General features: G+C 54.0%; 11 protein-coding genes across 11 annotated transcripts; 5 read left to right on the top strand and 6 right to left on the bottom strand.

Annotated features, from left to right (window-relative positions):
- Nucleotides 1–172: 172 nt before the first annotated feature.
- Nucleotides 173–4391, bottom strand: CDEST_06299 (Putative vacuolar sorting protein 39/Transforming growth factor beta receptor-associated domain 1). Its single transcript, XM_062922458.1, has 4 exons — nucleotides 4138–4391; nucleotides 1651–4077; nucleotides 1489–1597; nucleotides 173–1439 (listed from the first exon to the last, which is right to left on the bottom strand). Exons 1-4 carry the CDS (start codon nucleotides 4217–4219, stop codon nucleotides 854–856), a joined length of 3204 nt encoding a protein of 1067 aa, XP_062778509.1. The 5' UTR covers nucleotides 4220–4391; the 3' UTR covers nucleotides 173–853.
- On the top strand, nucleotides 369–680 carry CDEST_06300 (Putative EKC/KEOPS complex, subunit Gon7 protein; the record flags this gene model as incomplete). Its single annotated transcript, XM_062922459.1, has 1 exon — nucleotides 369–680. One exon carries the CDS (start codon nucleotides 369–371, stop codon nucleotides 678–680), a length of 312 nt encoding a protein of 103 aa, XP_062778510.1.
- Nucleotides 4392–4755: 364 nt separating the features above from the next.
- CDEST_06301 (Putative solute carrier family 13, SPX domain-containing protein) lies at nucleotides 4756–8265 on the bottom strand. Its single transcript, XM_062922460.1, has 6 exons — nucleotides 8110–8265; nucleotides 7671–8054; nucleotides 6436–7606; nucleotides 6041–6385; nucleotides 5209–5986; nucleotides 4756–5156 (listed from the first exon to the last, which is right to left on the bottom strand). The coding sequence occupies exons 1-6, from the start codon at nucleotides 8118–8120 to the stop codon at nucleotides 5011–5013; spliced, it is 2835 nt and encodes a 944-aa protein (XP_062778511.1). The 5' UTR covers nucleotides 8121–8265; the 3' UTR covers nucleotides 4756–5010.
- Nucleotides 8266–8497: 232 nt separating this feature from the next.
- On the bottom strand, nucleotides 8498–10651 carry CDEST_06302 (Putative major facilitator superfamily, MFS transporter superfamily; the record flags this gene model as incomplete). Its single annotated transcript, XM_062922461.1, has 4 exons — nucleotides 8498–8970; nucleotides 9081–9653; nucleotides 9827–10286; nucleotides 10377–10651. 4 exons carry the CDS (start codon nucleotides 10649–10651, stop codon nucleotides 8722–8724), a joined length of 1557 nt encoding a protein of 518 aa, XP_062778512.1. The 3' UTR covers nucleotides 8498–8721.
- Nucleotides 10652–10828: 177 nt separating this feature from the next.
- CDEST_06303 (uncharacterized protein) lies at nucleotides 10829–11179 on the top strand (the record flags this gene model as incomplete). The annotated part of the gene is made up of 1 exon (XM_062922462.1): nucleotides 10829–11179. The coding sequence occupies one exon, from the start codon at nucleotides 10829–10831 to the stop codon at nucleotides 11177–11179; it is 351 nt and encodes a 116-aa protein (XP_062778513.1).
- A 197-nt stretch (nucleotides 11180–11376) lies between these two features.
- Nucleotides 11377–13424, top strand: CDEST_06304 (Putative major facilitator superfamily, MFS transporter superfamily). Its single transcript, XM_062922463.1, has 4 exons — nucleotides 11377–11605; nucleotides 11686–11751; nucleotides 11820–12148; nucleotides 12207–13424. Exons 1-4 carry the CDS (start codon nucleotides 11401–11403, stop codon nucleotides 13311–13313), a joined length of 1707 nt encoding a protein of 568 aa, XP_062778514.1. The 5' UTR covers nucleotides 11377–11400; the 3' UTR covers nucleotides 13314–13424.
- Nucleotides 13425–14155: 731 nt separating this feature from the next.
- CDEST_06305 (uncharacterized protein) lies at nucleotides 14156–14556 on the bottom strand (the record flags this gene model as incomplete). Its single annotated transcript, XM_062922464.1, has 2 exons — nucleotides 14156–14477; nucleotides 14513–14556. 2 exons carry the CDS (start codon nucleotides 14554–14556, stop codon nucleotides 14156–14158), a joined length of 366 nt encoding a protein of 121 aa, XP_062778515.1.
- A 369-nt stretch (nucleotides 14557–14925) lies between these two features.
- On the bottom strand, nucleotides 14926–15714 carry CDEST_06306 (uncharacterized protein; the record flags this gene model as incomplete). Its single annotated transcript, XM_062922465.1, has 1 exon — nucleotides 14926–15714. One exon carries the CDS (start codon nucleotides 15712–15714, stop codon nucleotides 14926–14928), a length of 789 nt encoding a protein of 262 aa, XP_062778516.1.
- A 2399-nt stretch (nucleotides 15715–18113) lies between these two features.
- CDEST_06307 (Putative kinetochore protein Spc25) lies at nucleotides 18114–19287 on the top strand. The gene is made up of 2 exons (XM_062922466.1): nucleotides 18114–18461; nucleotides 18530–19287. The coding sequence occupies exons 1-2, from the start codon at nucleotides 18233–18235 to the stop codon at nucleotides 19075–19077; spliced, it is 777 nt and encodes a 258-aa protein (XP_062778517.1). The 5' UTR covers nucleotides 18114–18232; the 3' UTR covers nucleotides 19078–19287.
- A 595-nt stretch (nucleotides 19288–19882) lies between these two features.
- CDEST_06308 (uncharacterized protein) lies at nucleotides 19883–22686 on the top strand. Its single transcript, XM_062922467.1, has 3 exons — nucleotides 19883–20697; nucleotides 20955–21176; nucleotides 21234–22686. Exons 1-3 carry the CDS (start codon nucleotides 20415–20417, stop codon nucleotides 22397–22399), a joined length of 1671 nt encoding a protein of 556 aa, XP_062778518.1. The 5' UTR covers nucleotides 19883–20414; the 3' UTR covers nucleotides 22400–22686.
- A 1-nt stretch (nucleotide 22687) lies between these two features.
- CDEST_06309 (Putative WD40/YVTN repeat-like-containing domain superfamily) lies at nucleotides 22688–25759 on the bottom strand. Its single transcript, XM_062922468.1, has 5 exons — nucleotides 25186–25759; nucleotides 24673–25083; nucleotides 24565–24619; nucleotides 24295–24515; nucleotides 22688–24236 (listed from the first exon to the last, which is right to left on the bottom strand). The coding sequence occupies exons 1-5, from the start codon at nucleotides 25226–25228 to the stop codon at nucleotides 23503–23505; spliced, it is 1464 nt and encodes a 487-aa protein (XP_062778519.1). The 5' UTR covers nucleotides 25229–25759; the 3' UTR covers nucleotides 22688–23502.
- Nucleotides 25760–26043: the final 284 nt, after the last annotated feature.

Raw genomic sequence — 26043 nt, forward strand, 5'->3', positions numbered from 1 at the left:
CCAGCCCCTTGTGCCCACTGGCACACCGCGGGTTGCGACCCTGGCCGGCCAGTGGGCTGGGGGTACCTAGGTAGTGTACCTAGGTTGTGGTCACTGGCGTAACCCCGCAGTTGTTCAGAGTCCCATCTTCAGCGGAACAATACTGTGGCCCTCTGGGTCAGCTGGAATGGAGGGGCGAGATCGCATTCTTTCAGGCCAAAAACCTGCCGAGCCACACTGCACCCATTGATTTTCGTCATAATTCTCATCCCCCGCTTCCTCTCTTTGAACGAAGCGCTCAACGGCCACCCCCGAGCGTACGAAGTCAACAATCCCACGCCTCTCTGTCCTCCCTCTGGCCTACGAAACCCCTGATGGGCATAGAGACCATGGCAACCACCAATAACGGTACCGCCGCTTCGGCTCCAGTCTTCCGCTTTTCCGCCACCTACAAATCTCCCACCAACGAGCCCTTCACCTTTTCCGAGTCCCTCACTGCTCCGCCAACCTCTGGCGCCGGCGACAAGGCCGCCTACCTCAACGCCCTGCGCAACTCCATCAACGCCGCCCAGGACAACATTAATAGGGAGCTCACCGCACGCATGGAGGAGGACAAAGCCAACGATGCCGCCAAGTCCGCCGTCGACGACGCATTCGAGGAGGAAAACTACGGCGAGGAGGCACCTCCCAACGATGACTGAGCGACAAGACGCGATATCTCTCTTCAGCGCAATCGTACATTTTTGTCACCTATATACGGGGGTATTGCTGTACCATGTCGCTGCTCCATACCCAGGCTATGCAATTACCAATATGTACCAAGAAAGCCCAACACCGACACCCCACCCCGAAATGAAGACACCGCCACCCTTGTTCACGAAAATCTCCGAGCCCAGCTCCCCGCTCGCGAGCTGTGTGGTCTCTGCGACGATGCCTTGTTGAGACAAGCGTAGTGGACGACATTGTTATCTGGCAGGACCGACACCACGCTACCGCCCAGCCTCTTGTGGCACACGCCGCAGAGGCGCTCCTCCGTAATGACCACCCTTCTGTTGCGACCACCCTGCCCGCCAGGGATGCTATCGCCAAGGAGCAGCAGCGCTTGTGTCGACACCAACTCCGTGTCTCGCAGCCGGGCCACTATGCGCGATTCGTTCACTACGCTGTTAGCAGACCGAATCCTGCCACGGAAGTATGACTCCAGATCGCGGACCGGGAGATCGTCGGGAATCAGAGACAGCGTCGAAGCTGCCGGTAGACGTGATCCGTGTCTCGAAAGTAGCTCGAGGGCCGGTTCGTGCGCTGGTTTGTGGGGTGGTGGAGGTGTAAGGTACAACGAGAGAAGCGTGTGGTAGATGGACGGAGATGCGTCTTCGGCGTCGCCCGCCGACGAGGGTCGTCGTGACCGATCCGGGGATGAAGGTCTGGAATCCTTCGACTTGTGCACCTGATTGCAGTACCTACACAGGTTAGCGCTCACGTGCAGCTTCTCAAGAGAATCAAACCCACTCTTCTGCTTTCGCATAATTCTTCATCTTGAACACGTATATCTCTAGAGCTTGTTTGTGCGAGCCCATGCTACTCAGCACAATGGCCTGAGCCTCGTAAAAGGCGGGATCTGCCCAAGGTCAGCTAGTCTAGATGATGATCATGAGGACGGGAATACCATACCATCCCGCGGAATAAGGCTAAATGCCTTGATAAGGCTGTACTGGCTGCTGGTCTTGAGGAACTGCACGAAGCGGTCCATCGCCGCGTCCCAATCGTCATTTCGCTTTTTGTCTTTCAACTGCTTGATGAATAGCTCGACCAGACGATTGTGAAAGTCTGGTGTTGATTCGTCGAGCTCGATGATGATGTGCTCCAAATATTGAACTTCGAGACTTGGATCAATCCCTCCCAGGAAGCGCGCAACCCGAGCTCGAGGCAATGTCTCGGCGTTCTCGGAATCGGCAATGAATACCTCCATAGCCAATTTCGAGTCTGCTCTGAGAACCCATTCCGAGTACTGCAAAATGAGATCGATCTCGGACGGTGGTAGCGTCTGCAGATAGGTCACAGTCCGTTGAGGCCCGTGTAGGCCTGGCGCGGCTTCATCGGGTTCCTCGGCGGTCCCGAAGCGCTTGAGGAGCTCCAGTGCCTGGGAATGAAGCTTCTTGCCACTGAAAAAGTCTACCAACTCATTGTATCGGCTGTGAGCGAGCAGCGCTTCATTCACAACGTCCGGGTCGCAGAAGTTCGGAAGTCGGAAAAGGGGGCCGGCCAGGGAAGGGCTGGTCATCATGTAGCTTCGGAATAAAGCTGTGTCGACAATTCTCGATGTCCTTCGAATCTCCCCCTCGAGCTGGCTGCTTGATTCTTCGACGTGCGGTCCCGACATGAAACTTTTCATTGCCTCCTCGGTAGACCCGTTAGTATCAGATCGCTTCAGCTTGCCGGTACTCGGGTCAATGACCCGTTGCAAGCGCGTCCTTGTTCCAACGAGATATCCAGCCAAAGATCTGACGGCGTCCCGAAGGTCATCCCCTTCCAAGGGCTGGTTGTCCCCGGGCCTGTTTCGGCTGCTGCCTGTTTCCTCGACATCTATCGTGTCCTTCTTGGACATGATAGAGGCAGCGTCCGACTGTACTGGCTTTCGGTGTCCCATGAACAGCTTGGCAAAACCAACGCCCCCTTTCGCAGGTGACGTAGGGGTTGCAGTTGTGTCTTCCTTGACGGGCTTCTCTCCGTTAGCCTTCTCATGATGTTCTTCGTCGCCCTCTTTTTCGTCACTGCCAGATTCTTCTGGCTGTGCGCCATGCGCCCAACCGGACATCTCTCCAGCAATGGAAGGCGGGAAAAGTTTCAACACTCGCTCGGGCGGTGCATGAACGTCGTCTTCGTTGAAGAGGTCCATGGAGTCGTAAAACCTCTTTTGCCTGAAAAGAGTCTCGGCCTTCAACATCTTGACTTCTCGGAGAGTCTCTTTCTTGTTCTGCAGCAGAGCGTCCTCCAACATGTTCAGAATGCTAACGGCCTCGTCGAATTTGCCCTTCTCCACCAGTTCGTCGATTTGCGCGTCGTAGTCAGTAGCGCCCATCTTCCACACGCATCGGTCGCTAGAGATGTGAAACCCTTTGCCCGCATGAGCAAGACTGAGGTTGGGAGGCGGGAAGTGAAGTTGCGCCGCGCCAGGGAGCGGGATGGTCTGCAGCAGGTGCAGAGTGTCTGGATTTCTTACTTCCAGAGAGCCTTTGGACGGAGGTTGCAATGCTAGGATGTAAGGGTACGAGTACCCGATTTGTTCCGGAGCCGATTGCCATGGAATCTGTCGTTTTTCGACGGGCTTACCCTCATCGGTGATGAACATGGAGTTGATATCCTTGGCGAGTAGTAGCTCTCCTTCTGCCAACTTTGCAGCAAGCGGCTTGGGCATGTAACCTCCGAGACCCATGTAGCCCATGCCTGCACTGCTGACAGCTCCAAACCGACTGGCTTGCCCGCCCGATGCTGCAGGACCGGGGCTGTTGATATCTTCGACTTCGTGGGTAACCACGTCAACCATGACGTATCCGGAGTTCATTCCGCAGACGACCTTTGTCGCACTGGCCCAGGTCACGGTTCGTATCGATTCCGGCAGGGTAACCTCACCCACGTCAGTGCCCAACTCGCTCTCGTGCCAACTCCACAGTAGCAGGCGGCGACGAACTGCCACCGCCAGGCGACTAATAATCTCTGGTATTCCTGTGGCTGCATCCTTGACGATGTTTGATGTCACGGCGAAGCAAGTTGCGTTCTTTGTTCGTGATAGAGTTTCGAGGGGTTCATAAGTTCCGAGATCGTGCAGCGATACGTAATAGTTCGACAGCGAGACAAGTGTGTTGGCTTCTTTGATGACTGCAAGCTGATCGATTGCTCTGTTCGAAAACTTCTCAATTTCGCGAAGCAGATCTGTGGGTTTCTTGGGCTGTTGGGTCGCCTTAGGGTCGTCTGTCGCCTTCGGTGGGCTCGTCGCGGTCAGTTGAGAGCCATTGGCCTTGGTCGGTGACGAAGACGGTAGCTCATTCACTCGATAGATACGAAGGACACCGTTGTTAAGGCCGACGAACACACGATCGCCTGTGGCAACCCGTTAGCTGAAGCTGTCTATGTGGATGTTGGCGGTTTGGGGAAGCGCACCATGCGCGAGGATTGTCTCAATCTTGGACTTTACCCCCGGCTTTAGCTCTATGATCGGCCGAGCTGTAAATGCGGAAAGCATGGCGGCTGCCAGCCCGCGAGGCGAATACGTGATCCGTTCAGCAAGCCCTCATAAGAAGGGAGGTTCGAATGTAATGTGCCCGGGTCGTTACAGTACAGATAGACAAGATGCGATCATGACAGCGCGTGTTGTTGAGCTTCGAGCGTCGGTTCGGGCATGGCTGGGCGAAGATGCGCCCCCCAGGCGGTACGTCAGGACGAACTCCCCACAAGGGAGCCGATGACCTCTTTTCTTTCCCAATGAGGACTAGCGCTTTCCGACTTTCTACACTACCTACCACTTGGAGCAGCCGGACTCCACCTCCTTCGACAACTGCTAAAAACAGAAGCTGATTGGCTGGTGGAACACCGGGAACTGAGGTACAGCACTTACTTAGGTAGGTACGTTTATCCGTACTTCTGCATGCATTGCGACAGCTTTACTTCCAACTTCAAGACACATTACGATGGCTCCGCCTGGCTGAGCAATCCCGCTCAGGCGTTGTTATCATGTCGCCAAAGCAAAGAGCACATCAACTATTGAGTAAACATTGTACCATTCTATCGGTTACTCCTATCTACGTACTGCAAAGACAAACCGCGACGAAAAAAATCCGAAAATAGGCAAATGGCCCATTGTTTATGTGAACAGGTCCCGTCTACGTTCGAAGCCCCAAAAACGATGTTTCCATGATCTCGCGCTCCTTCCATGAATGCAATCAAGACAACAAACCCAAACCAATACAAGAAGCAGTGTGCACATAGCGAATCCTAAGCTCAAACCGTGTGTTGTAGGTTTCTTGAAGACATTCTTTAGTCTAGTCCAGCTACCCTCATCAAGCCGTAACCCATGGTGACCACAACAACTAGAGTGAGGATACTGCTGGGCACACCTCGACTGATGAAGTGCTTCACTCTGAGATACCTCTGGCCTGTTGGGTCCTCCTTCATGATGGCAGCTACGAAGATGTCAGATAAAAAAAAACCACATCAGATCGAGAGACAACTTACTCATGTTGGGGAAACCGCTGGTGGGCAGACCCATAGCAGCACTGCACATCAGGACTCCGCCCATGACCAATAGGTTGGGATGAGGTTCGTCCATGCTGATGCCTACGTCAAATACCAACGGAAGGATGATGAGAGCCGCGACGGTATGGCTGATGAAAGTGGCGATGACGAGGATGAGTGCCGAGAAGACAACGAGAACAACGTAAAGGCTCATCCCCTCAACCTCCTTGGTAACGATGCCAGCAACGGTATGCAGGAGACCAGATGACTTGACAGCTTTGCCCAGCGACAAACCTCCAGCAGCAAGGATGATGATGGTCCATGGGAAATTGTTGAAGTCTTCTTTGGTCAAGATGCCGATACCGAAGAAGAGAACGATGGGAATGATGGCGATGACACCCATGTCGCCAAATATGGACTCCATCTGATGGCTTGCGCACCACAGTCCAATCGTAACGAGCGTGACAATGGAAACAAACCACTGGATGCCGGTGAACTTCTCCTTGACAGGACGGATCGGGGAGATGGTAGTCCCCTTGCTCGGTTGAAAGGTGATCAACAGCAAAACCCAAATGAGGAGCAGCGAGACAATGCCAACGGGAATGACAATAAAGAACCACTGTATCCAGGTGGGCGCCGGCTTCATGATGCCGATGGCGACAACATTCTGGGGCGAAGCAATGGGCGACAGCATACCGCCAATGTTAGAGGCAAGCGCGATGCCCATGATGACGGCCTTAGACATGTTGGACTCAGAAGGTAGCGTTCGCAGCATTGGCTAGAGTCAGTGTTAGCATATGGTGCGGCCGGAACTCATCAGACGGGTACTGACCTCGATAATGGAGAAGCAAAGTACTGGTGCGGCGACGTTGCTGATCAGCATACTGGCAAAGGCAGCGACAAGCATGTTGGCAATGAGGACAGTGCGTGGAGTGGTGCCTGCTTTGCTAAGCACGAAGGTCGCAAGACGCTTGTCGATCTTGCACTTTGACAGGGCAGCCGCAAGCGTGAAGCCGCCCAGCAGAAGCATAATGACAGGCGTCCACATGGCCGAGAAGATGTAGGCCGTGGTGGCCTTTGCATCAAGTCTCCTGTGAGGCTTGTCATCGGACCGGACAACAGTCAAGACAACACATAGGAAGGGTATCATGAGTGACGTGACGAACAACGGGATGGCCTATGCGTGGGTTAGCAATATGCATCTTCGGACTGCCTATGAAAACTGACCTCAGTAGCCCACAGGATGCTGACAAACACCAGCAAAGCTAGGCAGTTCTGTTGCTCGGGTTTCTCCATGATGGGCAGGAAAATGAGCAGGAAGAAGACGACAACAGAGATCAGAAGGGTAAGCAGCGGTGTGCTAGCGACCCATGTTGGCACGACGAAACGGCCAACGGGGGTCACGACCTCCTTGGTTACTGGGGCAAGCTCATCGTCACCCTGAAGTCGCCTCAAACCGGCCGCGCCATCTCTGCCCAGAAGCGTTCTTCCCAGGCTGGCAGCCTCCGCGCGGCGCTCCATTCCGATCATGTCTCGCCAGACAGTGTTGCGTTCCCAGACGACATGCTCCCGGAGGTGAGACCTGAGATCGCGTTTGGCAAGTCCCTCGTCACCATTCGTGACAATCTCGGCATACGCCTTTTCCATCTTGGAGATGTTCTCTTCGATGGTCTTGATGTTCTCCACCTTGAAGGGGTACGCAGAGTCAATGTTGGCGCTCATGTACTTGACTCGCAATTCCTTGTCCAAGATCTTGTCGAACTTCTTCAAGACCTTCCTGAAACCGGTCCTGTTCAGCTGTACATATGACTTGAGCTCGCAGAGCGACACATAGAGACTGATGATCCGCTTCTTCAGCATGATACCCGAGGAGTACAGAAATGTCTGGTCGGGCATATCGTCCTGCGCGGTGCTGTACCGCCGCAACGACCTTCCCAGCGTTAACTCGGTCGACGCCGTCATGTCTGTTGTCGACTGCCCGAGGTTCGGGGCCGTCTTGCGTCTACCACCGCCAAGACTGGATCGACTTTTCGTCAATCCTGTTGTTTCGTCGTCGTCGTCGTCATCGTCGCTGTCTTCAATGTTGCCGTCGACCGAGACAGAGGTCCGTCTGCCGTTGGGCACCGACAACCCCGGACGGGACGCGCTGCCAAAAGACCGTCTCGGCTCCCCATCAATTTCGTCGTCTTCGGAGGAATGGTTGCCGACGTCTCCAAGCAACTGATTGACCTCGTCGAGAAGCTCGCCCTCCTTGGAAACGTAAAAAGAGCAGATCTTCTCCAACTCGACACCAAGCGCACGGCTGAAAACTTCTTCGGGGTCTTCGTTTCGGATAAGGGGTCTCGATTCAGCGTCTCCTGACGATGTTTGGTGGACGGTCTTCTCGAGCTGGTATATCCTACAGAGCAATATTAGTTATCTAGATGCTCGCAGCACCGTCAGGAAACGCGATTGCAGCTCACAGCTTCTTGAGATTGCTGTAGGCAATGTAATGACTGCTCCAGTCCGGAACAGCATTAAACTGTATGCTGTGGGAGAACTTCATGTCGTCTTGCTCTTCGAGCCACCGTCTCTTCCAAAGTCTTTTCTGTTGGAGTTGGGCCTCTCGATATTCGGCTGACTTCCGAGCAGTGATGTGATTGTAGTCCGCAAGCTCGTAGCTCTCGGTCTGAGCAACAGTGGAGTTGCTGTTGGTGGTGGAGCCCCCTCCCCGTTCCCCTAAGCCTGTCGACGGCCGATCGAGGTCAATTAGGACTTGTGGGCTTGCAGCGCTTGCTTGGTGGGTAGAGGAGGGATTGCGGAGTCCTGCTGGGGGCGGTATGGTGGCGGAGGGCCGCAGGCGACGGCTTGTCGGCGAATATCGCGATGCGATTAAAAAGGCTTAAATGGTCTCGAGGCTACCTCGATAGCATCCCGCAGGTTCTTGGTGGCTGCAGCACGTGGGGAAAGCGTTGGTCAACCTGTTTCCCAGCTTGTTGAACGAGCCGCGTGACGATATAATCGGTTTCATTTGGGATTAGCGTTATCCAGTACCACGGGTGCCACGTCCAATGCGATTAGTGTTGATGCCATTGGCCGTTCACCGCTCGGATGGAGCAGGCAGAATCCTCCTTGACAACCAAATTGCTTAGGTAAGGTAGAGACTAACGTGACTGATCTGATAGACGCATAATTTCGTATGCAGTACTGACTCACCCGTTTAATTACATAACGATGGATCAATCCTGCTAATCAACTTCATCTCGTCTATAATTCATTTCCACTGGGTCATTGACGTGCTCATGTCCCAAAATCATTCATGGTCTAATCCTAATACAAGGACGCTTTCTACAACTACGTCAAATGTACCTTCTTTGGTCTCTATTTCTTCAGTCGAATAGAAATTCAAGCTGCCGCTTCAGTCTTGAAATGTTTGTGGCCTGCGTGTGTAAGAGTGGCCTTTTGTCCTTCAAAATTTGCAAAATTATAAGAATCGCGGCACGGTTATAGGCTATTGAACAATAGAAAGATGGCTTATGATAGATCGCGAAGTCTCTCCCGGAATCTTTCGCAGTTATACTGCAACCAAAGCACAAGCGGCACTGTCATAAGCGCTGCTGCGGTGACGAGCCATTTCGCGCTGCTGTTGCTGGTGGCTGACTCGAAAGCATGCTCCATGAGCGGGAATAGCGCGCCGGAAGGGTATCTTAGAAGAGCAAGCGAAGCACTCGATGACACAGCGTGTTGCGGCGATAGATCGGTAATGTACACGGCAGATGCCATCTGTAGCAACACTCATGTCAGCCTATAGCATCTTTCCGGTAGTCCAGTTCCCGGTTCCTGATGCTTACGTCCCAACAACGCACACAAACGGGACAGTGATAGCGACTTACTGTTATGGCAAACAATCCACTTCCGATCAAGAAATTACCGGCCAACGGCAACAAATAGGATACCTCGGGCCGAGCCGCCGCATTGTAGATGATCAGGCCGATCACGACAAGGATGGCCGCTCCGCTGAGCAACGGGAGGCGATGCTCAGGCAGCCTTTCTCCGTTCCGCGCTAGTCTCTTCGCAATGACGTCGGTGAGGAAACCAAAGATGATTAGGCCAGTGAACATGCCTGCACCCATTCCCGCGAAGGCCAACCCCGCCTGGGTCGTGGTGAAGGAGTAAACCGCCTTGTATGTCATCGGAACGTCGATATACAGCCATACCTGGAGGCCATAGAAGAACGACGTTACCGCAATGGCCGGCAGAATGCTTGGTTCAAACACTAGGGAGAACGGGCGGATCGCAGCCTTGTAGAGCAAACTGCTCAAGGGCTGCTTCGAAGCCACCGTCTTCTCATCACTGATCTCGCCATTGACATCACCGACCCCACTCCACACGGCATGTTTTCGCCGAAGAACGGGAAGATATGTCTCGCACATGAACTGGTGGGTCAGAAAGATACTAATCGAACCCTACGTCCTTCTTGTCAGCATGTGGCTCGTTCGGTTTGAAAGTTCGCCTGGGACGAACTACACCGGACTGAAAGGTGGGCATGCCACAAGGTATACTTTTGCGGCATGTCAGGGCCACCAGCATGATTCGGTGCAAGATAATCAACACCAGCAGGGAAGAAAAGGTTGCTCACCATGAGGACCAGGAATCCAAAGCAACTTCTCCATCCCCAGACCTGAGCAATAACGCCCCCAAGAGCCGATCCTATCGAAGGGCTGCAGACGCTTCCAAACGCCATCACCGACATGGCACGGGCGCGCTTTTCCTTGGTCATGACATCCGTTGCTGTCCCGATGCCCTGGGTAATCGGACTCGCCCCAGCGCATCCAGCCACGAAGCGGAAGAAGATCAGCCACTCGGCCGACGGCGCGACCATGCAGGCCAGGTTACATAGAAGCAGGAGCACGTTGCAAGCCTGGTAAACTGGTTTCTTGCCGAAAGTCTCGCTCAGCGGAGCGAGCAGCAACGGCCCGGCGGAGAAACCGAGAACGTAGGCCGATACGGTCAGATTCGCCAGCGTAAGGTTATCCTCGATGTTGAAGTCTCCAACCACCTGATCCAAGGCGGGCGTGTAGACTGCAGATGCCAACGGTCTGGGAGCAAAGCAAACATCTGTTAGCCTCGAGTCGGGTGGCAACGGCGTGGATCCAAAAGCATGAGTAACGCGTGGGAGTCGCACTTACGTGACGCAGGTTATGAATGTTACCACAAGCACATGTGTCCACTTCTTCCTCGACGACCACAGGATCGGATCGAAGGGCTCGCACCCATCCAATTGAGATTTCTTCGACGTGGGGCAGATAATGGCGGTTGCTTCCACATCGTCGCTCTCCGGCTTCAGGAAACAAGCCACTTCTTCCAGGTGTTTGTCGTCCGATGGGCACCACCCGGAACTCTGGCCGGTCTCTTTTTCCAAACATTGCGGACTGTGCCCATCATTGCGCTCGTTGTCGGGCATTTTTTTGAACCTTGATAGTTCGGACGGGACGTTTTTCGGGCAGTTTTCCCAAAGTTTGCTGATCTTCGACTTTGAACAATCGTTGATGGGTGGGTAAGACGCGGTTTATGTACGCCCAGGTTCTGCTAAAGATTGTATGTAAAGGATTCAACGGGTTGACGAATTACCGGTACAGGTATGAGCATTTTAGCCCGTAGGCGGCTTCGTTGTTCTCATTCGCCAAGTCAAGCCAAAGGGAAATGGAAGCCAGCAGGCCAAAGATACCCTCATCGTCTCGTCTTTCTAAGGGAGAATCAGAATCCATGGGAGTCCCGGCCTCGAGAAGCGTATCAGGTTCGATCCTCAACGTGGCGCGTAAACTTTAACCTCGAGCTTGAAAAGTGGTCTTACGTTGCCGGTGTAATTGGTGAACAATGCGTTTTTGACTTCACATGCCAAACGCCAACGTGTACAGTAGACTATGTCCCGAGCAGACATGGTAGAGAAAGGGAGGGCACGGCAGTTAAGTGCCGTATAGTCTTCCAGTAATATATATGACACAATTTCCACTGCCGAGTATGTCGCATGTCTCATGCAAGCGTCACCGCCAAACAGGTTCGGTGACACCTTTAGCAAGACGTCGCGAAAATCACGAGCAAATGCGGACGACAGCCAACCCCTCCTCTTTCTCATACGCTTAGCCGCGAGTTACACATCAGATTTATTGCTATTTAGGCTTTGGTCCTGTATCTCTTCGGCTCTCGCCGAAGATGGAGGGTCCAAGAGTGACGCCTGACCCTTCTGAGCCAGTGAGAAACGCTGAGAAGCATTGCACGACCAGTTTCGGTGGCGAGGACGTGGTTGTTACACCGAGTCAGGACGAAATGATGCGTCCCAAGCACTTTGACGGGACAACTAGACTAATTGCAGAGGGCGAAGTCATTCTCATTCCTACTCCAAGTGATGACCCAAGAGGTATGTGGGAACTTCGCCTGTCGAGACCTGAGAAGGATGAAAAGCTGTCTCTCGATATGTGCGTATGTTTTGGCTCACAGATATCGTAGACCCCCTCAACCTCCCAATATGGCACAAGCAACTCATTGTGGGTATTATCGTTCTATGTAAGTCTTGTAATGCCTAAGTATCTGAAGTTATAGCAAAGACGTAGACTTACGTAGAAATTATGTAGACGCGATATCAGGTCTATGTCTCTTGACCGCGCTGTCCGCTCTGATCGTCTACATGATGCCTGACTACCAGCGTGAGGGAATCACACCAGATCAGATTTCAAATCTTTTTACGGTTCCCAACCTTCTTCTCGGCATCGGTAACCTTGTATCGATGCCGATCGCCTTGGCCGTTGGTCGACGCCCTGTTATGCTAGCGTCCACCGTGCTTCTCTTCATGTCGGCCGTTCTCTGTGCCACGAACCGCAACTACTACTGGCACCTGGGAGGCCGAATGGTCGCTGCATTCGCTGCGGCCCAGTGCCAGGCCTTGGCTCTACTCGTCATACAGGTAAAGGCCTCCGTACATGCTATCTGTGACGAAGGGTTTCTGACTTGTTATACTATAGGATATCTACTTCCTCCACCAACGCGCCCGCGCCTTTCAAATCTATTCATCTGCCGAGGTCCTCATCAACTCTAGTCTTGTCATCGCATCCTCGTACATGTCCGACGCGCTTGGGTGGAGGTCTTGGTACTGGATGTTCGCCGGTCTTTCAGGCGCGGCTATGATTCTGACCTTCCTCTTTGTCCCCGAGACAGGTTACGACCGACCCATCGAGGCATACATGGGAACTCACCCCAGTGACATAGGAAACCTTCTACCGGCTCATCTGAATTGCGTTCTGACGTCCGTCGATATTAGAGGACAGTCTCCTGGTCCGGAGTACACGAAGATAGGCGAGGGACTGACGGCTAATTCGGGACGCTACAAGGAACGAACCTTCGGATCCAATTTGCAGATATTTGTGCACAAACCGTCATGGTCACGATGCTGGCTCTGCCTGAAGCAGATCGGACAAGTCTTCCTCTTTCCCCACGTCTTGTGGGTGGCTATCAACAACGGCCTTTTCCAGGGCATCGACGTCTCCATCCAAATGACATACGCAGAAGTTCTGGTAAAGCCGCCATACAACTGGGCCAACACATCCGTCTCCCTCATCCAACTCGGTCAGGTTTTCGTCGCCATCCTATGTGTGCCGCTCATCGGCTGGCTGAGCGACTACATCATCCGCTGCTCCGCCCGGCGCAATCACGGCGTCCACGAGCCTGAGCAGCGGCTCGTCGTTTGGGTTATCCCGATGACAACAGCGCTGATTTTAACGGTTCTGTACGGATACGTTCTCGAGAACCCAGAGAAGTTTCACTGGATGGCTATCGTCTGCATCGTTGACGGGTATCTAATCGTGCTGTTGGGTGCCAACACAGTTGGGATGACCTACCTGATCGACAGCCACCCCAGCTTCGCGGGCGCCATTCTCGTCGCACTCCCTGTCACAAGGGGACTCGTTGGATTCGGAATCAGCAAGCACACTACGCAGTACATTGCCAATATCGGGTCCGTCATGACCTTCGGCATATATGCAGCTGTGAGTGCAGCATTCTGCTTGCTGGGTATCACCTTGTACTTCACTGGAAAAATGATTCGAAGAGTGTGTGCTCGGATGACACAGTAAGAAACAGCGGCTATTGATTTGGGGGTTGAGAAGAAAACTTTGCAACTTTTGGGATTGGTCGTAAGCGAAAAGCACCTCTAAGTAAGTTTACCGTCGTCATCTTTCATGGACTTAGTTGAACCGTATTTTGTGGAACATAATACCGAGACCTTTAGAGCAAGAGCTGCTTCAATAAGGTGCTTTGGACACCTAGTTTCACTGCTACTTTCACAGTGGCTTTTTGAGAAGCCAATCACTAGACCCGCCAATGCATGACAGGTCGCTGGTTGCTGTAACCAGACGAAAGGCCTAAAATTCCGATCGAAAGCCGAACGAACTTGTAGCTCGTTGCCCATGTAAGAGGTCTGGAAGGACAAAAAGCCTGTTGCCAACAGGGCCAGTCAGGGCCTCGTGGTTGGTGTTGAGGCCTCAATTTTGCTTTAACAGCTCAAAACTCCCCGGGAAGACTCGTCTATATCTGAAAGCATCAACTTTGTCTAGGCCCCAGACTCGGCTTCTACTTGGGTCGGTCGGGTGGGTTTGCATTATAGTTGCCGCCTCCCAATACCAGCCACAAAGACTGTCCCAATTCACTATGGTAGTCAAACTATATACAAGAGTTCGTGCTGAAGCCAACTGTTTTTGATCAATCTCCTTTCAAAGCATCAAGCGGAAACGCTACCAGCGTGTGCTGGACAAGCAAGAATAAATTATCACCGTCTCTCTGCCCATCGGTTTCGGACGATACCTGCTGCTCCTTCTTTACGAGTAGCTCTTCTTTTGACATCTTGGTGAATCGCTTCTGTAGACCAGATGAGCCCTTTCGATACTACCTAAGGAGGTGAAAACACAAAAGTGGTAGTTTAGGGACGTGGTCTTTCGAAATAGCGACGGTCAAATCCACCACTCAGCCCGAGGTACTGCATGAGTTTGTATCTGACCAAAAATCCGGGGTTATCCATGAATAATCTTCCAAAAGTTGCACCAAGGCGTCCTTGGGGTCTATCATTGAGTTGTATAATCGTGTCAAGATCCGTTGGGATCTGGGCTGTGAACAGCAGCATGGGTACACATCTCTCCCTGTCCTCGACGGCGAGATGTGGAACGACGAGGTCGAGTTGCTCAAACAGGAATAGGGGCAGCCGGGCGTTTTTGGTGCTAAGCATGACGTCGGAAATGTCCAGGCTGTGTAGGAAGTGATGAGGACACATATATCCAACTGGGAGTCGAAGGGCATGGATGAGTCAGGGCCTTGGGAGTCCATGGGTACTACTTTTGCGAGAACAGCCACAGATCAGAGGTGGACTGGGGAATGATTTCACAGGCAGACTTGGCCGTTGTCTGGATTTGGCGAGTCAGCCGCCTAACTTTGAGGATCAACACGGAAAGGGGACGATGTTCTGGGATACTTCCTAGCCAGGTGGACTTCCTTTACAGAGGTCATTAGGTCCCAACAACTGCTCTGTGTCATACGCCTTCTAACAGAAAGCCTAGAAGTGTTTTTATATGTATAGCATTATGTAGCAGGTAGCGCATTTGTTAGCCGACTGATTTTTATCTACCAGTATCTAACTCTCTCGTCTAATGCTAGTGATCCTTCGTCCTTGATAGTTATGTCTCTCTTGCTAGGTATTCAAACGGCCGGACCCGGAGAAGGAGCAGGTATAGGCGAGGCCGGATTAGTAGGCGTGGCCGGAGCAGTAGACGAAGCAGGAGCAGTAGAAGAGGCCAGAGGAACGGGAACAGAGGAAGAGATGATGGTCCTACTGTCAACGTCGACCATAACGATCAATTTGAGGCCGGCAGGGCCCGCAGCCCACTCTAGCATCCCAGCAAGACCCTCCTCTGCGAGGGCGTCCAGACGGGTCTCTCTGACCACATCTGAGACGATTGGCAGGCTACTGATGCCGCCACCGCCGGTGCCGAAGACAGGTACGTTGACATAGCTGTGGCTGCCTCCAAACATCCAAGTCTGCTGGCTGGGGATGATAGCCGGGGGCATCATAGCAGGGTTTGGACCGTACGAGTGAAGATAGTTGGTGCCGCCCGAGTAGGTCAGAGCCAGCGGGTACTCGGGATTCATGGGAACCTGCGTCTGCTGGGGGATGACCGCGTGATAGCCGACATTGAAGTTGACGAACTGAGGCGGCTGGTAGATGGGAAGCGTGACCATGAAGTTGGAGGGGCTGGTTCCCGGGATAGACACGACCCGGCCATGCTGCGTCCAGTAAAGGGTGATCTGCGCCTCGGCGATGGGGTCGGCGCGGCCAAGACGAACCATGGAGTCGCAAACAAGCTTGAGGATGTCGGCCTTCGTTCCGGTAGGGGATAGGCGTAGATGGAAGCTTCGGACCCACGGTGGCAGGCCATTGGGAGAGTTGGAATAGAAATGAGTCTCGAGAATGATGGTAGGGTTGGCCATTGTTGCAGTTGTCTATTATCTGCATATAATGGTCAGTGTTTGCATCTTCCATCTATAGTTTTCAAAATTGAGGGCAATAAAGCGGTATGAAGACTTACATTGATGTGCTTTTTGTTTTGCTGGGTGGTGACAATATTCAATTGTCACAGTTTGAGATATGTGACTCCTTGAAAGTGAAAACAGAAAAATCTCATGAAAAGAGAAGAAGGGGCACTTCAATCTATGTGTCTATGATAAATGCGGATAAAGGTGCCCGAGTGTGAATCATTTCTTTGCCACGGGGATGCTGAGTCGCCCTGGGTCACAGTCAGTCTTCCTCGTCATTGTTCGAGCAGCTTTGAGTGCCTTTTGCTGTTGCCCTGAACGATAGTGCTCCTCTGTTTACTCGTTTGTAGAGGCTGCAGCTTTGGCGAGATGATTTGCGGTGTCTTCTTGAGATTTTGTATGCAGTTTGGAGGACAATATTAAAGCCTGAGAGCGTAATGTGGCAGTGAAGAGAGACACAGCTTGCTTGTAGAGGGAAACCCTTACGATTCAATATATACAAAGATGGAACCATGGCTCTGAGTGAATAGAAGCCAGAAAACGCCTTCATGGAAAGAATATGGACCTTTAATCATGTGTTGATAACAATAATCTGGCGTGTCAACATGCAAGAGTTTCGAAGTCAGCGCCAACTCGGAGCAGCAACCCTAGCCATCCGATCAACCATGGACGCAGCAGCAACAGGAAATACACTGGGATCCGAGGAAGATACTTGCGTCCACGACCCGAAGCCCATCAATCCCTCGCACGCGGAGTTTGGAGCCCAATAGAGCATTCACAGCCCCATTCCCGCACATAGAATAAGTGTTAGTTAGATGATGCCCAAAAGTATAAGCCTCAGTCCAGCTCTCGTCGATCTCTGACCCAGAGCATGCCCCATGGGCAGAGTGTTCAGCAACAGGGCTCATGCGGGACGATGAGCCTCGAGGGCAGGTAACCGGTCGGGATGGGGTCTATTGGAGCTATGACTGGCGAGTCGAGGGAGTTTGAAGACTCTAGTCTCGATAGCGGGCCATGGTGGTGGAAACACCGGCTGCAACACCAGTGACGCTGATGGCCCTATCCATGTTAGTATGGAACCAGCCGTTGAAATCACGACCGGGCGTGCCTGCTGGTAGGTAGTTGTTCTTCTCTGTTGTCTGAAAGATTAAGACTTGGCGTATATTGCTGGCACTGCGTGCATGCGAGCTTTGCCTCCCTTCGTCTGCTGAGCTAACGCTTACGCCCATGCGGTATCATTGATCAACTCGATAAACATTCCTAGCTGCTGTCAGTCGGCAAGAGGGTGTTGGCCTCTGTCGTTGGCTACGCTGGTATTTTCCCCCTTGAGGATGAGAACCGAGTGGTCAACTTTTGCGACATCTACGGTGACTGATCTGTCGCCTCATCCGTTGCCGATGACAATGTGGTCGTACTCATCGGCAGCAGCTTGTGCCAGTGTGCTGCTGATAATGTTCGAAATCAGATAAAAAGAATAGAAAAATCAGTTTACAGATTCGTCCCATGATTCCTACCGGCTGAACTTGGAAACTCATCTCACCTGTGCCGTGGAAGGATTTTGATATCCTAGTTGGGAATGCCTGTCAGATTTCAAAAAGCGTCCCTTTTCCTTTCTTTAGACCAGAGGATTCTTTCAGGTAACTGCGGCCAAGTGCCTCCGGCGTAGCACATCTTCACGCGAAATAAAAAAGGTGAGGTTTGGTTGACGAAGTTGCTGCACCGTCGATCCTCAGTGGTATACTTGTTGCACTAAGACTGGTCTTCAAGTATATTTCGAAACAAAGTATAGAGATAAAATCCGCAAAACACTCGTGGCAGTTGGCAGGAAGAACAATCATTTAAGGCTGAACAAAGGTGGCTGCTGTTTACCATCGCCGCTTTCGCAACCGGAAGATGAGTTTGAACACAGCGCGTTCGTTGTGACTTCACGAGATGAGTGAGTGTGCGTCTTATCCTGCGAGAGGATATACCGAAGATAATTCCGTTTATCAGGAACGACTACAGAGACAGCAATAGCATTGAAATCAAGTCCGCGTTTTTGAGATGTGAGAAGGCCAGATGGTTGTGGCCAAAGCAAAGAGCCCAACAAAATGGGCGCATTACAAGAACGCGTACACTACTTCTGGTAGTGTCACGAGAGGACTTATGAAGAATTCCCTGGTGCTCAAATCTTAGTCAGCGCATCCTCAAAGCTTGCGGGACTAGCCTTTCCTTCCGTTTCGGATTATCTACCAGCTCATGTCCGAAGCGCACCTGCCAACAACTGCCCAGTGTCTCAAGGCCTGCAGGCTGCCGTACCCTGCTCTCCTTTCCGTAGCCTACCTGGAGATTGTTGACATAGCAACGCGTAGCATCAACACCAAATTTCCCATCTTAACCATTACATCCCACTATCACCAGTCTCGTTGCCCCTCACTTGCGGATTGTGAGCCGTTTGCATTCAACCATATCTACCCATCGAAAATCGCCCGCCATGTCTTCCGCATTCCGAGAATCGTCGCTGTCAGCCAGCCTCAACCGCCAGTCATTGGCGGCGACTCCGTCCGTCGCAGAGACGCTGCCAAATGCGAACTTTGGCTTCGAAGAGCTCCGCGATCGCATGACCAAATTCACTTCGAAATTCGACACGTTTATTGAGCAAGGCAGAAAGCGCGTGCTGGAGGAGAGAAATCAATTCCGCATGAACGTGGCAGAACTTCAAGGTGTGTCAGGCGCAACTGACGGAATCATGTAATGAAAGATCGGGGGGCCTAACGCCGACGTACTGCAGAGGACCAACGCATGAAGAAGAAGGATATTGAGATCCTCCAACTCAAGACTAGCACACACCAACAGACGGTCGCCAAAGAAAAGGCAGAAACCCGCGAAATGCAAGCAGCCATCGCACAACTATCAGAAGAACGCGACAAGCACATTGCGACACGAGACGCCCTCAAGAAGCAGATAGAGGAGACACAGCGAGAGATTGACGCCAGGCTGGCGGCACAGCGGGCACACACGAAGCAGCTCGAAGCACAGTCGCGGTTCAACGTACCCGAGCTCGAGTTCTGGCAGCAGAATCTGGGACTGCGCATCGAAGGCGCAGGGCAGGACGACCGGCTCAAGTTTGTCTATACGTACGTCGACGACCAGGACTGGGAGAGAGAGGCATGGTTCGAGCTTAATACGTCGAGCCGGGACTACGACATTCGGCACTGCCGACCCAAGCTGGAGCGCGAGCGGGTGGAGCGGGTGCTGGACCAGCTTAACGAGACGAGAGAGCTGGCGGTGCTGCTCAAGGGTATGCGAGAGCTGTTCGTCGAGGCGATGAAGAATTAGACTCGGAAGTGTCTCTGGTGGGAGAGTTTTATTGGCTCCGTGCCATGACGATGTTGACGATACCGATGCTAGCTAGCCTTTTCTTCTTTTTCTTCAATGGATACCCAGATTTGCGCGCATTGCTGGCCCAAGGAGGCTGGAACAAGGGTCACTCGAAAGGAGTCAGATGTGTCTCTTGACATCGCCACCCATGGGTCTAGAACAACTATCACGACCTTGGTTCTCGAAGCGTCTTTGTTCAGTCGTGACCGACATGTGAAACCCTGTGGCTAAAAAAGGTACTTAGTAGAAGCCACCAGTGGCGCTGTATGTATGTAATGCTGCTTAATCCAGTATTCGGGACAAGCCAGACCATCCGAAAGTGTGCAATGCAGTGCAGCTGGCCTGGATCACGTTGGAATCGCCGACTCAGAGTCTCGTCGTCTTTGGACTATGCAAACTTTGTTTCCAAGTCCCGCCTACAAACCATAATTTTTTAAGGTTTTCCCCGTCTCCTCATTTCCTTCAACCACGGGCGCAACTTTGGGGTTCGTTGTCGGAATTCCAGACAAAACGAAACCTCGCCGAATCTCTTTGCTGCATCCGGCCATTCTCTGCATCCTTTTTTTTAGGGGCTGCGCAACGTACATCCAATCCAGAGACTCGCTGGCCCCCCCCCCCCCTTGTTCGCAGCAAGATGCCCAAGGCTAGCACACATCCTGCACACTCCACCAAGCCGAGCCCACTCATGACTCGGGATCTTGGCCTTCCGAGGCCGTCGAACAGTCTCTGAATGATTCATTATCCCGTCCCATTCGCCTGTTCCCGTCCTTCCAAGCCAACCCCATCCCCGAAAAAATTCACACCAATTCCCCCCCTATCGTACCACGCGCAATTTGCTGTTTGTTTCTTTCGGGTCTCTGCCCACTGCTCCGCTACCCTGCGCTGCACCGCTGCACCCTTGTTCCAGCAGAATAGGAAACAAGAAGCAAACATACTACGGGACTCTAAGCAGGAACTTTTGAGGGGAAACAACCCAAATCCCTCAACCCCTCCAAAAGGCAAAAGGAGAAGTAAGGGGGCCGCAAAAAATAAGAGAGAAACGCGGCAAGACGCTCAACCATCACCTTTGCCCTGCCGTCACCCCGTTCGGTTCCCGGTTGATCCACATTACGGACCTGGGTCAGATAGTGGCAGGCCTATGCCTCTCGGCCGCTCCCGCTCCATCACGGGCAGCACCCGGCTATCTGACCGACCGGTGCTCGACCTGACCTGGACTAGGCGAACTCGGAGGTGACGCCGATCCCGACCTATCGTCCGCCGTTTCCCCACCCCCTTGGCCGCCCTTCCAACTTCTCATGGCCTCCAATGCCGTCGATCATCCCAGTCCCGCCGGCTCCGTCGCTTCATCGATGACCCCCGGCCTAAATCACAACAAAAAGCGTAGTGCCCCCCATCAGCAACTCAGCCCGCCAGGCTCCGGCAATACCGACTCCCACACTCCGGCCGGCGCCGGCGCCGGCGCCTCGCCTACTTCTCAGCCACCCGATGACACGAACAACAAGAAACGTCGCGCCGGTCCCGGCTCCAGGGGCGTTGCCAACCTGACTCCCGAGCAGCTAGCCAAGAAGCGCGCAAACGGTGAGCATAAACAAACTGCCCCTTGCCTGCTCGAGCCTCACTTAGCACGTCTCACTGCATCATATCTCCTCTGCTACGCGCTGCTACCGTAATTTACGAGTACTCAACATCACCCACATATCCCTCTCGTCAAAGGGGCTTGACCGTTTCCACACGCTGTCCACTTTACCTTCGTACATCTCCACAGCCCCGACTGCTTCCTTGCATCCGATGACGACATACCGCGGCTAATCAACGTGACAATGCCTCGTGATCAGACAGGGAAGCCCAGCGAGCCATCCGGGAGCGCACCAAGAATCAGATCGAGGCCCTTGAGCGCCGCATCCAAGAATTGACCTCGCAGCAGCCCTACCAGGACCTGCAAGCCGTCCAGAGGGCCAAAGAGGCCGTCGAGGCCGAGAATGCCGACTTGAAACGCCGCTTGGCGACCTTTATCGCCTCCATTCAACCGCTTATTTCTTCCTCTCCGCCAGCTCAACGTGAGTCGTCACGCCTCGCCAGCCCGTCAGCTCGGCACCCTCCTAACCGATCTACAGCCCCAGTAGAATCTCATCCCGTCTTCCCTTCCCCTAGCGGAAGCTACTCGCAGGTCCACCAGCCCAACGGCGGTGGCGGCGTCTGCGCCAACAACGCGTCCACACCCAACAGTGCCGCCTCGCCAGCCTCCATTGATCCCACCGCCGGCTGGCAGGCGACGCCGGGGAGCGGTGTTCCGGACCTGTCCTCCCCGAACCACATGTTTGCCGCGAGTAAGATGCTGAATCAGCAGCGGCAAGATCTTCGTCACGGGCTCGACCTCGGTCCGGAGAAGCTGGGCCTGGACTTCCTCCTCGACCAAAATGCTCACATTGGCAAGATCCAGAGTGGTGTCAATGGCGCCCAGGATTCCCCCAATTATCACCATGTCCCCATGAAGCATGACTGGACAGGCGTTGGCTCGGTTCAACATAGTCGAAGCCCGTCCCTGAGCGGACCAACCGTCCACACCCCACGGTCACAGGTGGACTATCCGTTGCCTGCACCCCCTGAGCCGAGGGCCTTGGCAAGCTACTCGGCAGAAGTCAAAAACTGCGGGCCGACCTGTCCCCTCGACAGCCTTCTCCTCGACTTCCTCCACGAGCGCCGCCAACGTGCAGCCGACGGTCTCTCGACGCAAGAGATCATCGGTCCGCGGTACCCCTCGGTCCTCTCGCTGCTCAACCCCGCCAACAACAAATACTCGCACCCGCTGTCCAAGGTCTTCACCGATATCCTTGCCACCTTCCCAGACCTTTCGGCTCTGCCTCAGCGCGTCGCCGTCCTGTACATTATGTTTCTCATTATGCGCTGGCAGATCTCCCCGACCCAGGCCAACTACGACCGTCTCCCTGAGTGGGCCCGCCCCCGGCCCTCCCAGCTGTTCACCGAGCACCCGGCCTGGGTAGACCACGTGCCCTTCCCGGCCATGCGCGAGAAGCTCTGCCGGGACTACAACCCGCGCGACTACCTGTTTGACAACTTCTTTGTGCCGTTCACGACGACCCTGAGCCTGAACTGGCCCTACGAGGAGACGGATACCCTGCTGCAGGTGCCGGATTCGGACGAGGTGCTGATCAACCCGGTATTCGAGCGACATCTTCGGAGGCTGGAAAACTGGACACTCGGCCAGGCCTTTAATCAAACATTCCCAAAGCTCGCGGGCACGTACAACTTGAAGGTGTAACCTGACTCTGAAGGAGAGGAAAACACTCGAAGGGGGGGCGGGGGGTTCTGGTTAAATCAGAAGGCGTTTGGCTTTTTATTGAAAACGAAACGGACCACATCTCACCTTTCTGTATCATATAGAGGGGCTGATGAGCGATGTGCAATCGGTTGTCGGCGTTGGAGGTTTTGGTTGAGTTGAGCGATTGGGTGGAGGGGGGCCCAGGGACCACTATCATACTGTATGGCGTTTGCTGGTCCTTTTGAGTAACCAATATCAGGTGGTCAGGCCCTAGACCCGTCGGTAATGGAAATGACGGTGCGGGAGAGTGGCCCGGAATCTCTGTCGGTGTAGGTCTTACTAGACGCACAAAAGCAGCTACATATGTGTATTCTGTTGTTGTTTGTGTAGGTGTGGCTGTTTCTCTCTTTAGGAAAGGAATTGTCCTATTGCTTTACTTCAATGCCTATAGTTGCTGTTAAAATATCATGTTGATGATTGGGGATGGGTGTTGACTCGAGCCTGGTTCTCATACTGGGCTTCGCCCCCGAACTTGATCAGATATGAACGGCAGAGGAACTAAGGGAAGACGAACTGCCGATAGTCGATGAGACGAGAGCATAGATGTACAACCAAGCCGAGGGCTCTGTCCCCCAATAGCTGCCAGAGAAACTAAGAAGGACGCGGGACGACGGACGAGCAGCTCAAGTCGACCGCGAATAGCGGTTTCCGTCACTGACGAAGACCGAGAAATCAATAGAAAACTCTACAAACGAGCAGGTCTCTCAAAACTGGGTGGAATCAGCCGCACAAGATCTCTTGTGTCCGGCAGCTTCGCCCTCCTCCCGACCTCTTGGTTGTTTGGGGACCACTACGGCAGCTCGAGCATGGCCTGCTCGGCCGACTTGCCAATCGCCAAATTCCTAATGGAACGCGAACGCGGACGAGCCACTTGCCAAGCGCAGAACTACACTGGGTGGGACGGGCCACTTGGGAGACTTGTGCCCTTAGAATATCTCAATAAAGCTCTGTAAGACCATTCCTACTTTCCCGCTTCCAGATGCCGCCGCCGGGTGACGAGATAGGTAGTCGACCGGCACGGGAATGTCTGTCCCCTTCAACACCTAACATTCGTCATCCTCCCCAAGTGCTCCAATCGAGAACATCTTCAGGTTCGGCCCTACGCCCACAAACAGGCTTGGATGCCTCCGCCCCGGCATCGTCTGGAATTGCAGGCTCCGCACCGGCGTCCTCGCCGCGACGGCGTCGATGGCGGGACACGCCAACCTCCGTCCGGAGAGCAGCGAGTACACGCCCACGCGCCCGTTGTCATGCGCCGCCGCCACGACACCCGAGTCGAGGTCGACGTCCCAGCCGACGTGCATGTGCGCCTCGTTCCGGTACCCGGCGAACTCCACCACCGGCTTCGCGCCGTTCGGCTTCCGCTGCCGGTAACGGATGTCGTACAGTGCCATCCGCGAACGCGGCCCCGCGGCGAGGAACTGATGCGGGTTCACGGCTCTTAGGCGCGCCACGGGCCCGACGGGGATATTATCCCATTCGGACCACTTGACACGCATGTCGATCATCCGCACGTCGCGGTTGCGCCCTCCGGCTAAGAGGACGTTGGGGTTAGAGGGGAGGAAGGACTGGTCGAAGAAATCGCCCTCGGCAGGGCCCGGGCGCGGACGGGCCGGGCCAAGCCAGTGGATTCGTTCGTCCGACGTGAGCTTGAGGAGGCCGTAGGAGGTACCGATGACGCAGGTCAAGGAGGAAGAGGAGGGCGGCGCCGGTGTTGTTTGGTTCACGACGCCTTCGCGGCGGCCAGTGTTGAAGGAGGTGTGGCGGAGATGATTTGCTGGTTTGGGATTTGTCAAAATAAGGGGCGGAGAAGGGGGAAAGGAGGGTGTACATACCTCTGTCGAGCAGCCAGAGAGGCCGGTCGTCGTTTGAGGCGGACTTGGGAGGGGAGAAGAGGTAGATGTCACACGTGTTGCTTGGTTCACGGGAGGTGACGATTATACGGTGTGAGTGCGGATGGTAGTTGATGGATGAGATCTGGGGACAACCGATCATCTCGTGTCGATGTGAAAGACGGCGCTCCGGACGGCTTGAGGCGTCGGTGCTGAAGGATATCCTGGCTGTGTAAGCAGATGTTTAACCTCGCGGTGGCCTCTGATGCTCACCTCTCGTTCTCATCGGTGGGGATGTATGATCCTATCAACGTCTCCTCATCCAAAGCTACCAACATAAGCATAGTCCCGGTCCCCTTCCAAGAGGGTGTCTCAACTCACTCGCATACGCAACCCCGAGTCCCGTTTTGACATCATCCCCGCCAACATAGAAGCAAGGAATGTTGGGGAAACTCTGCCTCGCGAAGCTGGGCACGAACGGCACCTCGCCCTTGTCCACAATACCCTTGGCCCAAGCGACTGCGGGGACGTCCTCCGCAGGCACGCCTGCGTGAGCGCGCATCCGCCGCTCACGCTGAAGCCCGTGTTCGACGTCAAGAACACCGCCGAGGAGCGGATGCCGGAGGACGGCTGAGCGGGTGATGTGGCGCTTTAGGCGCTCACGGCGCGCGGCAACGGCCTCGGCCTCACGGTGCTGGATCTTGCGGCGCTTGACACTAGCCGCGGACCAGGCGGCGCCCTGGGGCGCCGAAGTGTTCTTTTCGATTTTGAAATACTTGCCCTTTTCCTCATCTAGACGTCTTCCGAATTAGCTGGTGTAAAGCAAGCAGTCGTAAGGAAATAGGTGGTGAGTGGTCACAGTGAGTAAAGACCGACGGGGGGTGTGAATAGTACCGTAGTAATACCCGGGGATTTGCATCCGCTGCTGGGGTGCCATGGCGTTCGGTGTCCAGTCCGGCGACGTCTCGGGTCCGAAGAGGTCCAAATCAGGGGTGCCGTTCTCAGAGCGCAGAGGGTGTTCCCCCGTGGGCTGGAGGCTCGTGAACCAACAAGATATGAGAGGTTGAATTTGAATTATCCCAAAAGGGAATAGATGGAGAAGGAATGTCCACACTAGCTTGCTTTACTGAATCCGAGATCCAGACAGGGTCGGCACAGTCTAGTCACTTATCAAATGATACTGTGAGCGGGCTCTCGCCTATGGTGATGGGATAGCGCAGCTCGCCGGCGTGTGGGTGTAAGTGTCAATATGCACGAGTTTTTGGAAGGTCGACACGGTCGGGTCTTGGAAGATTGCATGGAACCACCAGCGTGACGTTGTCTTCGTGCTTGGGAAAGGGATACTGCGGTTGGTGTTATCTCAGTGAAAAGGAGGGCCGGCAAGGATGAGGTCGCGTCGGTGGCGCTGATGCTGCAGGTCTCCGGTGGAATACTCTGTAACACGCGGGCAAAGAAGGGCGTGGCGGAGATGAGAAAGGGAGAAAAAAAGATGGACGGCAGCAGGTTGTGCGAGTGGAGGCGCCGTGGCCGAAGAGGGAAGAAAAAAGAGTGGATCGCAGCGCGGTGAAGTGGCGGCGGTCAATGCCGGAGCCGGCTTTGGCGCATTCCCCCGTGGATAAGGCGGAGATACCCTCAACGCAGTGAAGCGAGACGCTTGAATGACCCAAGGTGCATAAGACGAGCAGAAAGGGAGGTGCATCATGGCCTGGGGTAACCCTCGCTGGAATCGTCGGCCGCGCCAGGGCGGAATTG

The sequence above is a fragment of the Colletotrichum destructivum genome, chromosome 4, assembly GCF_034447905.1.
Source record: "Colletotrichum destructivum chromosome 4, complete sequence".
In the NCBI taxonomy this organism is placed as follows: Eukaryota; Fungi; Ascomycota; class Sordariomycetes; order Glomerellales; family Glomerellaceae; genus Colletotrichum; species Colletotrichum destructivum.

Excerpts from the sequence above, each read along its gene's own strand:
- CDEST_06299 (XM_062922458.1), bottom strand. The coding sequence starts at position 4,219 with ATGCTTTCCGCATTTACAGCTCGGCCGATCATAGAGCTAAAGCCGGGG. Across the intron at positions 1,598-1,650 it reads TAGCCTTATTCCGCGGGATG|ATCCCGCCTTTTACGAGGCT; the intron begins GTATGGTATTCC and ends GACCTTGGGCAG. Across the intron at positions 1,440-1,488 it reads AATTATGCGAAAGCAGAAGA|GTACTGCAATCAGGTGCACA; the intron begins GTGGGTTTGATT and ends TAACCTGTGTAG.
- CDEST_06301 (XM_062922460.1), bottom strand. Across the intron at positions 5,987-6,040 it reads TTTGCTTCTCCATTATCGAG|CCAATGCTGCGAACGCTACC; the intron begins GTCAGTACCCGT and ends CACTGACTCTAG. Across the intron at positions 5,157-5,208 it reads CAGCGGTTTCCCCAACATGA|CTGCCATCATGAAGGAGGAC; the intron begins GTAAGTTGTCTC and ends ACATCTTCGTAG.
- CDEST_06304 (XM_062922463.1), top strand. The coding sequence starts at position 11,401 with ATGGAGGGTCCAAGAGTGACGCCTGACCCTTCTGAGCCAGTGAGAAAC. Across the intron at positions 11,752-11,819 it reads TGTGGGTATTATCGTTCTAT|ACGCGATATCAGGTCTATGT; the intron begins GTAAGTCTTGTA and ends GAAATTATGTAG. Across the intron at positions 12,149-12,206 it reads TGGCTCTACTCGTCATACAG|GATATCTACTTCCTCCACCA; the intron begins GTAAAGGCCTCC and ends GTTATACTATAG.
- CDEST_06307 (XM_062922466.1), top strand. The coding sequence starts at position 18,233 with ATGTCTTCCGCATTCCGAGAATCGTCGCTGTCAGCCAGCCTCAACCGC. Across the intron at positions 18,462-18,529 it reads GAACGTGGCAGAACTTCAAG|AGGACCAACGCATGAAGAAG; the intron begins GTGTGTCAGGCG and ends GACGTACTGCAG.
- CDEST_06308 (XM_062922467.1), top strand. The coding sequence starts at position 20,415 with ATGGCCTCCAATGCCGTCGATCATCCCAGTCCCGCCGGCTCCGTCGCT. Across the intron at positions 20,698-20,954 it reads AGCCAAGAAGCGCGCAAACG|ACAGGGAAGCCCAGCGAGCC; the intron begins GTGAGCATAAAC and ends CCTCGTGATCAG. Across the intron at positions 21,177-21,233 it reads TTCCTCTCCGCCAGCTCAAC|CCCCAGTAGAATCTCATCCC; the intron begins GTGAGTCGTCAC and ends ACCGATCTACAG.
- CDEST_06309 (XM_062922468.1), bottom strand. The coding sequence starts at position 25,228 with ATGGCACCCCAGCAGCGGATGCAAATCCCCGGGTATTACTACG. Across the intron at positions 24,516-24,564 it reads CCCACCGATGAGAACGAGAG|GATATCCTTCAGCACCGACG; the intron begins GTGAGCATCAGA and ends TTACACAGCCAG. Across the intron at positions 24,237-24,294 it reads TCTCTGGCTGCTCGACAGAG|CAAATCATCTCCGCCACACC; the intron begins GTATGTACACCC and ends ATCCCAAACCAG.